General features: G+C 33.0%; 1 protein-coding gene across 1 annotated transcript; it reads right to left on the bottom strand.

Moving 5' to 3' along the window:
• Nucleotides 1-454: 454 nt before the first annotated feature.
• On the bottom strand, nucleotides 455-10237 carry LOC311619040 (uncharacterized protein). Its single transcript, XM_084876947.1, has 5 exons — nucleotides 10113-10237; nucleotides 9192-9287; nucleotides 8311-8394; nucleotides 1976-2062; nucleotides 455-651 (listed from the first exon to the last, which is right to left on the bottom strand). Exons 1-4 carry the CDS (start codon nucleotides 10192-10194, stop codon nucleotides 1995-1997), a joined length of 330 nt encoding a protein of 109 aa, XP_084733073.1. The 5' UTR covers nucleotides 10195-10237; the 3' UTR covers nucleotides 455-651; nucleotides 1976-1994.
• Between the last annotated feature and the right edge of the window lie 1382 nt (nucleotides 10238-11619).

Below are 11619 nucleotides of genomic sequence, written 5' to 3'. Positions count from 1 at the left end.
ATGGTGATGCTCCTGGTCTGTAGAGAAAGACTACATTGGCTTAAATCTTGATTCTAATCCTTACTAGCTATACAACCTTGGCAAACTTTCTCAACCTCTCTGGGCCTTAGATTCTTTAGTATTATGAAAACAATAATGATATTACTGTCTCATAGGATACTGGGGCAGTATATTCTTTAATGCATGCAATCACTGCAGTACTGGTGCTAACAATATTAGAATCAATTAATAAATAGTAACTATATCTTAGGTGCCAAATATGACCAGATTCCCCTTCATATGTATGTCCTATGTGATATTTTCCTCCATTTACCAAAGTCTGAAATTTTTTATGTATTAGTAGTTATATCTATATGTAAACACATTTAAAAATCATTTTAAGCCCATAATTTTTGTTTTATTAAGAGATCTCCAATTACATGTTGATCTTTACATGATTGAAGGAGCACAGATATTAAAACATCTCAATGATTATCTTCTGTATAAGAAAATATACAATAGAAATGAATAGCATGCCATAAGCTTCCAATTCTTCCTTGCTATTTGTCTTGAAAGACTGGAGCTCAGTGGTTCAGAAGAATTTTCTTGCTGCCAAGATTTTATTTTCAGCAGAAGCATTATATCAATTTTATTCAAAGAAGAACCAGTTACCTTGACAAACAAACAAAAAGGTCATATGATTTAACTTATATGTGGAATCTAAACAAACTAAACAAATAAAACATAACAGAAACAGACTAAGAATCAGACAAAAGTGAATGATTGCCAGAAGGGAAGAGGACGGGGGTGAGTGAAAAAAGTGAAGTGAAGGGGAAGAGGAGTTTCAAACTTCTAGTTATAAAATTAACAAGCCATGGGGGCATAATGCACCAGAAATATAGTCAATAATATTGTAATGACTTTGTATGGTGACAGATGGATAGTAGACATATGGGGCTCACACATAAGATATATAAATGTCAAATCATTATGTTGTATACTTGAAACTTATATAATATTGTATGTGAACCATCCTATCTAATAAAAGAGTAATATGCACATTGACCATCACTCCAACACACAATATGGCTGCCCCCATGTGGTCAAAGATCCTGCCCCTAAAAGAGTAATATGCACATTGACCATCACTCCAACACACAATATGGCTGCCCCCATGTGGTCAAAGATCCTGCCCCTATGTGGACACAAGATGGCCAGCAGGAGAGGGCAGTTGGGAGGCATCAGGCCTGCAAGGGAGGGCAGTTGACAGGGATCAGACCTGCAAGGGAGGGCAGTTGGGAGGGACCAGGCCTGCAAGGGAGGGCTGTTGGGAGTGATCAAGTCTTCAGGGGAGGGCAATTAGGGGTGACCAGGCCTGCAGGGGAGGGCAGTTAGGGATGACCAAGCTGGCAGAGGAGGGAAGCTGGGGGCAAACAGGCTGGCAGGGGAGCAGTTAGGCATCCATCAGGCTGGCAGTAGAGTGGTTAGGGGCTGATCAGGCTGGCAGGCAGAAGAGGTTAGAGGCAATCAGGAAGGCAGCAGGCAAACAGTTGGAAGCCAGCAGTCTTGGATTGTCAGAGGGATGTCCTACTGCCTGTTTAGGCCCGATCCCAGTGGGCCCAGTGGGATCAGACCTAAACAGGCAGTCGGACATTCCTTGAGGGGTCCCAGATTGGAAAGGGTGCAGGCTGGGCTGAGGGACACCCCCCTACCCCAGTGCACAAATTTAATAAGAAACATTTTGAAAATTACATGCATAAAGACAACCTATCACCCATGATTACTCAATGTATTATAATTTTTGCATTATTATTTTCAATTATCCTTCATAACTTCAAGAGAAAACCTTATACATCAGAATTTTTCTAAGTAAATGTTCCTGATAAGTACACCATAGTTATATAACTTTGATCTCATATCTATTAATTGTATATATGCATCTATATTTAAATAGCTTATATATGATATAAGATTCTCGTTACAATTCAATACGTACCTCTGTTTTGCTATAGCATTTAGTGACATGCAGTCTCATTTTGCTCATTGATTTTCTGTACCTCCAGAATCTCTTTTAGATAGTTAACTGAAAGTCAAATAAAATTTGCAAAAGAAAACATATTTTAAGGATATTAGCTCTTTCAAGCATTTGGGAGTTTAAATAAAATAGAATTCTAAATTTTTAAAAATACAAATGTATTTATCATTTTTATTATTAGTTGGGGAATGAATTATAAATTTTCATTTACATCTAGCTGATATTAAAGTATTTAGCTTTTATTGATGATGGATATTTATGAATTTAAAATTGGTGCTTTAATAATTTCAAGTTTCCATATCTGATTGATGCCAATCTAAGCAATTAGTAAACCTGAAAAGTTAGGACATAATGACTGAATATACCTTTGACACAAACATCTTTGATATAGCACACATCCAATCAATCAAAAAGAATTTATTCTATCACTGCAATACTTCCTATATCTGTTCCCTTCTTCACAATAACATAACCTTTCCCCCATTTCAGATTTTATTATTTTTATGTTGAGCTGTTTTAATATTCTACCAGCTCTCTGTCCGTTTGAGGAAAAAGTTGTCTCATTCTTACTTGCCAACATTTTCCTCAAAATGCCTATAGAGTTAATAGCTCCAGTGCACAGCTTGGAAAATGCTACCCTTTCAACTATCTTCAGAGCTATCAACTGTCTATATGCTAAAATACAAACTCATTAAAATTGAAAGATTACAAAATTACCACTTTTTTTTCTAACAGCTCTATTTCTAACTTCCTTCAAATATGAAACCTTTAGCCCACATCCTTTCACATGGACATGTTCTGTTTTATTTGGAAGGATCTGGAATTCCAGGTAGCACAAGTAGAATTTTCAAGTAAAGAGTAAATGGAATGTTCATGCATTTATTTTAATCTGAATGGTCTATGGTTACCCCTTAGGGATTTTGGAGACCTTACACACATTGAAGAGAAAATCTGTCTGCATGCCTGCTTTATCAAAACCTGATCCCAGTCCAACTACAAAGTCATGTAATTTGTTGTTGGACAAAGGATTTCAATTTGGTCAAGTGTATACACCTCTCACCATGACATTAAGTTCTTGCAACCCTATGAGTGAGTGATGTTCACAGTGTTTTGTCCTTACAATGAGAAGCTAAATAATCCAGCTAAATCTAAAAGCATTATTAGATAAGCAAGTCGTGTCTGACTAAAATTATTACCTCAAAACTGTTTTGTTTATTTATGGAATATCTCCTCCTTTTCCGCCACTTGTTTACTCATTCCTGGTTCATATATACCATGGCCATACTAACCAGGAAGCTCTCTCCTCTAATGGGTAATTTACAATAAGGTTAGCTTACTTGACACAGGAAATACTTCTGTTTGTTCAATTGCTTCTCTTTCCTCTCTCACTTACTTAGACAAGGTTTGCTAACAGTTGATTAGGATATTGCACTGATTTATTTTATTAACAAGTAAGTGTTCTACACTTTAAATTATATTGGTGTGCTCAAGACTTTACCAAGGTGTGCTGATAAAAATAATACGGGCAGCCCTACAACACAGCTTGTTCTTCACAATAAAATAGTCTTCTCTACTTACTAATACTTTTTAAAAAAAATATTGATTTTTTACAGAGAGGAAGAGAGAGGGGTACAGTGTTAGAAACATCGATGAGAGAGAATCATCAATCAACAGCCTCTTGCACACCCCCTACTGGGGATGTGCCCGCAACCAAAGTACGTGCTCTTGACCAGAATTGAACCTGGGACTTTTCAGTCCGCAGGCTGTCACTCTATCCACTGAGCCAAACCGGTTTCGGCCACTTAGTAGTAATACTTTTAAAATAGGTTGTAACAGCACAACATCATAGAGGAATATCCATTAGAATTCTAAGCTATATTTTATTTTATTTTTAAATATATTTTATTGATTTTTTTACAGAGAGGAAGGGAGAGTATGAGAGAGCCAGAAACATTGATGAGAGAGAATCATCAATCAGTTGCCTCCTGCACACCCCACCATGGTACATGCCCTTGACTGGAATCGAACCTGGAACCCTTGAATCTGCAGGCTAATGCTCCATCCACTGAGCCAAACTGAGTAGAGCCTATTATTTTATTTTTTTAAATGAATTTTAAAAATATATTTTTATTGATTTCAGAGAGGAAGGGAGAGGAAAGAGAGGTAGAAACTTCATTGATGATAGAAAATCATTGATTAGCTGCCTCCTGCACACCCCTACGGGGGATCTAGCCTGCAACCTGGGGATGTGCCCTTGACCAGAATTGAACCTGGGACCTTTCAGTCCACAGTTCGATGCTCCATCCACTAGGGCTATATTTGATTTTGATATTACTATCCTATGTGTCATATCCAAATATAGCTTCTTTATTTCTAGAATATAATGCTGTCTTCTTTTAAACAACTAATACATAAATTTGTTTATTTAAAAATTTAAATTTTGTGCATTGGGTCTCTAATATATATATTAGAGACCCAATGCACAAAATTTGTGCAAGAGTAGGCCTTTCTTCCCCCAGCTGCTGGCCTTGGTTTAGAATGATGTCCTGAATGATGTGTGGTCTAATTAGCATAGTACCCTTTTATTATTATAGCCATATATAAAAGGTAGAAAAGATTCCCACTCCCATTCATAGTCTCTTTAATATCATTTACTTTAGCAAAGAAAATTACTATTAAGCATTTTTTATTGTTTTCAAATTACTATATTCTTGTGTAAATTCTCTTTATTTCTACCATCTTCCACATTACAGATATTGACACTTGTTGCCACATGAGCACACATTGTGTTTTGTTTTTGATTTTACTTCTTTGTGTGGATTTATATGTGTATATACATGTATGTGTGTATATATATATTTTTTTAAATAAATTGAATAATTTCATATATCAATTGTATATGAGTGCCCAATTTCCACATTTTAATCCAAACGTATTCTTAAATATCTGTCATTTTAAGAAGACTACTATATTACATACTAAGTATATATATGCTGTGGATACACACATACATATAGTGTTATTATTAGTTTGTTTTATTATTATTTTTAAAAAATATATTTTTACTGATTTTTTTGAGAGAGAGGAAGGGAGAGAGAAACACCAAATAGAGATAGAAATATCAACGACGATAGAGAATCACTGATCTGCTGCCTCCTGCATGTCCCCTACTGGGGATTGTGCTTGAAACACAGGCATGTGCCCTTACTGGGAATCCAACCAGTGATCTCTGTGCATGGGCTGACACTCAACCAATTAAGCCATGCCAGCCAGACAGTCTGTTTTATTTTTGTTGATATTACACCAGTACTATAATAAGAAAGTACTTGTAGCTTTATAAACTATTTAGATACCTGAAAAGGCTAGATCCCTACTTCTCTTGTTAATATACTGAATTTTCATATGTATTTTCTTAATTTTATAAGTTTTTACTTTTAAGTATAATTTATGAATAATTGATAATGAATTTATTTATTATGAAATATACTTGTGCTGGTTATTACGTAAATCTTAGATGAATACAGAATAGTGTTATCATTTTCACAGTATTAGTCTTCCCACCAAGGCACATCTAATATATATTTAATTCCTTAGTGCTCTTTTTTTTATTATTATTATTAATGCTCTTCTCTCTGCCTTTTAACAAACTATGTATTATAATCTCCTTCATATAAACCATAAACATTATTAGGCGTATTGTTAGGTGTATGAATTTGTTTATTCAAAATATTCATTAAGTACCTATAATGTGTCTATACAGTATTCAAAGGGAAAAGATAAAATGTAGAGCAAATACAGACATGAACTCTGTTCTACTGAAGCTAGCAACCTAGTGGGAGAGACAATATTGAGTAAATAACCACCAAATGATTAAACAGAGGACATTGACAAATGCTATAAATGAAGGTAAGACATTGTAACAGAGAAATTTGGCCTAATCATAACATAATATTAATTATTCTGTGTTTATTGATTACTCTAGGACTTAGTTACCTGGGAAAAGTAGAAGGGAAGGTGCTTCAGGTAAGAGGAGTAGTCTATGCATATACTCAAGGGGGATCTTACAATTTATACCAGTCTGCCCAGAGGAGTCCAGACTTGTGCTTGCTGTCCCAGAATAATTATTAATACTGTCTACTCTCATTCTTAAAGTTATGATGTTATATGGTGACTAATCATGAGCCCCAGGGAACTGAAGAACAACTGTGAGGGGGACATAGAGAGTGAGAAAGTGTGTGGTATCCGCTGGGTGGAGAGCCATGGACCAAGCAAGGAAGGACCTCATACATAAACCATGCTAAGGATTTTTAAATGTATTAAATTTAGAGTATTAGGAAGCTGCCTGAAAAGGTATAGTGAGTTTACCAAATTTCTATTTTGAAGATGTTTCTCTGGAAATTGATTTGAAGAAGCCAAAGGTGAATATAGTTAATATAGTGAGGAAAGGTGAGTTTATTGTCTTGTATTAGATGGGTTGCAATAGAGAAGTGTAGTAAGTCACTAAGTTGAGATAGCGACTGATATCACAGATGACCCCTAGGTTCATTTCACTAGACATCAAGTTCCAAGAAAGAAAACCATATTAACATATCTGATTTTTTCTTGATATTGGTAAGGATAGAATCTGTTTGGAAACGTTGTGTGCTAGGTGTTTTTTAAGCTGCCTAAGAAGAACTGCCAATAGACTTAAATATGCACTTAAATATTGGATGTTAATATATAACTCACTGGTGTATATTAAAACTGTTGACTTTTTTAAAGCTTCCTTATTAAAGTGCTTTTATTCTAATGGTTTTTTCCCCCCAGCATATTTTCTTATAATATCTGGATAAGAAAGCACACCATCTGTGGATAATTTCAGTGTTTATTTTGTAATATTTATGTTATATCTAAAGAGGTTTTCTTGTATTATTCCTTTTCTTTGGCTAGGGCATCCACAGAAATGTTGAATTACAGGAGTTACATCACTCATTTTTGTCTTCCTGATTCTATTGAAAAATGATTCTGTTTTCACTATGAAAGATAATATTTGTTGAAAGTTCTCATGAATAGTCTTAATCAGGTTAAATGTTTTCTTTTACTTGTAGCTATTTCTTTTTCTCCTCTATATTGACAAATCTCTTGATAAATGTCCAAACCCATCCCCGATTTTAATCAGTATTTGGTTATCACATAGCATTCTTTTAGTACAGTATGTATTATGTTACCTCTTTTCTAAAGGATTTTTGCTTCTATATTTGTAAGTGATATTGTCCTAAAGTGTTTTCCTGTATATGGGGATAATTTGGAATAATACTATGCTCATCTTACTGATTTGGGTAGGAATCGTCAATCTTTTGCTAGCTATTAAACAATTTATCTAGGGGTCAATTTTTTGTTACTAAGACACTTTAAAGTTCATTCTTTAAAAATTATCAGTCAAGTCCTTGCTGGTGTGGTTCAGTTGGTTGAGCATTGTCCCATGCACCAAAAAAAGTCACTGGTTCAATTCCCGGTTGGGGTACATACCCAGGTTGTGTGTTCAATTTCTGGTCGAGATATAGAAGGCAATTGATCTATGTTTTCCCACATTAATACTTCTCTCTCCCTTCCTCTCTCTGAAATTCAATAAAAACATATTTAAAAATTATTAGTCAAGTATCTATTTAGGTGAACATTTTTATTAGTTTATTTTTCTACAGAATATAGCACAAACAATGTATATACACAGTCTAATATCCTGATTATTTTGTTTCATTTTTGATAAATACATGCCCTCCATCTTTCCTGCTTTTCTTTCGTCTATTAAATTCTCTCTTTCAAATTATTTGACTTAATCCCCAAACACTTAATTTTTACTTGACCCATCAATGAATTCTATAAATACTTTCATGTTTTGTTACATCCCAAAGTTGGTGAATCTAAGGTCAATAACACTATGATAAAATATAGAATGCTGCTATTATTTTCCTTTTTTTAAAATTCAAAACATCCAGTTATCTACTGATTTCTTTGATGGGACCACCTGGGCCAAAGCTAGTATTGAAAATTCAAGTAAAAAAAATTGTATTGATAAAATTTCTCCTTAAAAAAATCTTTATTGTTGAAAGTATTACAACAATAAAGGAAGCTCCTCCATTTTCCCACCATTAACCCCTTCCAGGTCCCATCTGATAAAATTACTCTTGTATAATTAAAATAACAAATGAGAAAAAAGAAAACCTTGAGGAAATCCCCAGCATAAATTTGGAAGGCTTTTAAAAATTATAATCTAGTAATTTAAACAAATGAATTCAATAGCTCTGAAAAATACTTACCCTTAGCTATCATGATCGCAGCTATTACCAGAACAATTAAATAAAGGAAGGCAAATGCTATTGCAGCAAGGCACCATGGAGACTCTGTCCAAAGAGAAAGAAGTGGCTACTAAAATGATCAATGGAAGCAAGGTTTAGAAATTGGAATTAGAACAAACTTTGGTCAGGAATATTCAACCCACTTGAATTGGACTGAGCTTATGGGAGCAACACATTGTGGGGAAATAGACCTTGCCTATGAGGGGAACTCTAACAAATATTTTGCAGATTTGGCTACAGCCAGGGAAGATACAAATATTTTTTATGTAAAACTGGGTTATTTGTGAACTATCAAATGGTACTATTAAAGAAATCTTTCAAATACTACAAAAGAACACTTCAGAAATCTTACTAGGAATTTAATTTATCACCTTCTCCCAAATTTTAAGGAATGATTTCCTCTATTTTGTAGCAGAATTATGTAAAAATAAAACACCTATATTAAGTATTGGCCCAGACAAATATTCTGTGACAGTCTTGATAAAAGTTCATTTACCATGAAATACCTCATTAGCTCCATGTTGTTCTTAGAAATGCAAAGGCATTAAAGGAACATTTACATTTTGTAAGATTAAAATATCAAACAGTGAAATTAGATATGAAACAGTCTTTGTTCTATATCCATGATATATTATTCTAAGCCACTCTAGCCGTCTGTGGTTTGTTGTTCATTCTCATTTGTTATTAGCACAGCACTTTAGCTCAATATGACCAGTCAAGTAGTGCAGGAATAAGAGATGAATTTTGATACTGAGATTAGTCCAGGAATATTTGTTTTTATGATTAGTTCATTAAAATATTCAAGCAAAAAAAGGGAATGTAGAGTTTTAAAGGTTTTTTACCTTTTGTCTTCAAAATCCTAGTTATTTTGTTCTTCTGGCTATTTGAAGAACCATCACTTTTGAATTCTGCATATGTTATCCTTTCCTCATAAGACTCTAGGAAATATATAAAAAATTGCAGGCAATATCTATAATCAATATATATGTACATGATAAATAATGTATAATTGAAAATCATCTTAGAAATTATCTAAAATTGCTATATTTTATGGTTATAGGAAAGTTTTAGGATTGGGTCAATCAAGTAGTTGCTTTGTAAAATGTAGCAGGTTTAAAAAAATAATTCTTAGTTTCTTCATCTATAAAATAAGGATAACAACTATATTCACTCATAGATGTTCTCTGAAGATTATATTAATGTATATAAAATCAAAAACATAGTGCTTAAAACAATAATCATACAATAAGTTATTTTTGCAATATCAGTAATAGTAGCAGTGTGGAACACTAGTTATAAAAATAGATTGCCCAAATAGTATGAGAAGTAACGTTGGTTGTAGAAGCAAGAGTAAAGATATAAACTTATTTTGAACACCTCTCATGTTTCTTCTATAGTTGAATCTAATCTTAATTAAAGGAGCGTAACAAAAATAATCTAACTCTCATTAGGTAGGTACATTCTCTTTGCAAACATATTGCATGCATTTCTTCAGTGCAAGTGAAGCAGAAGTCATAGCCACCCAATCTGTAACATTTTCCCAAAAAATGGTAAATCCAAGCTCATTGTAAATATTTTTGCACTAAGTAATGATTGTCTGAAATTTAAATCCCCTTCAATTTATTAATGAAAATCTTAAATTCATCTCTGGAGACAAAATATTTTCATCTCCTAAAAGTATCTGGCCATGAACTTTGTTGCTTATCGCCTTATTTTTACCATCACATAAAGGGATTAGTAATAACAGCAGTATTTGATTTTACCTGGGGTTATTTCATAAAATTCCATTGGCAAAGGATAAAGATCAAGACTGGAGCTGCACAGTGCCGGCGACTTTGGTTCCATAGTTTACCAGTAGGTTAGGTTGTGTAGATCAGGTGATTAGCAGAGGCCCAGAGTGAGACAGGATCAAAGAAGCAGATCTCTTAATATTGAAACATCAGACAGGATGTTACCCCTGAGTTTAATATGTAAACTACTGTTTCCACTTAAGAAAATAAAAGGCAATGTAATTTATCACCTACAGATTAAATGTTAGTCATCTATATATAATGAAATACTTCTTTATTTCCAAAGTTATACTTTAAAATTATACCCATGACTTCTTCTCTGCCTTGCCATTTTTCAAAAACAATAAATAAAAAATGAAGGCTTGAATATTTTTATGCAAATAAATGATCTATTTATTTATAAGATCAGATCATAAGTGATAAGATTATAACAGATACTAATTTTTAGAAATTTGTTGTTTTAAAAATCCATGTCAGTTATAAATCATTCAAACAATAACTTACCCTGTAGAAAATAAAAATGGTATATAACCCTTTTTCCTCAATATAGCTACTGTTAACATAATTATCCATAACGTTTTAACTTGTCCAAGTGACCAATGGATGTTTTCTATAGAAAAGTAAATGAAACAATTCAACTATCAAAAAATTAGTTGATCAAATAAATTATAATGGGTTCTTAAAATAAAATTTATATTGTCATTAAATATAGATGAGAGAGCTCAACAAGTCTTGGTGGGTAATTTTCCATAATATATTAAGTAGAAAAAGGGTACAAATTATTGTATACTATGATTTTATATTATATTTGGTAGAAAAATGCTGTTTTGGATGCACTTGTAATATAAGATGCATATAATCTGGTATTTTAAGATTGCAATGTAAAAATGTTTAAGTGACCAACTTGATAAATTTTTACTTTACAGATGTGGTTTACGTATTTTTGTATTACTATTTTTAATGACTATTTTTATCTTCAATCTAATGTGTGCTATGAGATATAAACCTCACAGTGACTTCAGGGCTCCACACTTTGTCTTTGATCAATAGGAATAAAAATACTCAAACCAAAAATACATAATTTGAGTGAGTGAGAGACTATAGTGCTATTGGGTCTCATATTGTTTAGGAAAAGGGTAAAGTCACTGGTAAATTTCAGATAATTTTAGTGCACCTACAATAATTTCAAAGTAAATGCTAAGAGGTAAAAAGTATAACTTCAAAAATTTTAGAGGAAAACATAAATTGAGGAAAATAAATAAATCCAAAAGAAACAAGGAAGGAGGGAGGAAAAACCAACAAGAGGTAGGACAAATAGAAAGCACAGAATTATGATATTAATTAGAAGTAAAAGATATCTACAAAATATATGAACCCTCAAAATGTACCAGTAAAAAGATAATTATCACACAGGTTTAAATGTTAAGTGTTATTTATCATAGTGACATCTAATAGATAAGGATGTGAAATGCTTAAAATA

The sequence above is a fragment of the Pipistrellus hanaki genome (genome assembly GCF_964339955.1).
Source record: "Pipistrellus hanaki genome assembly, chromosome: 3".
NCBI lineage: Eukaryota > Metazoa > Chordata > Mammalia > Chiroptera > Vespertilionidae > Pipistrellus > Pipistrellus hanaki.
Note: the sequence above shows the minus strand (reverse complement) of the source record. Positions and strands in the feature narration are given on the sequence as shown.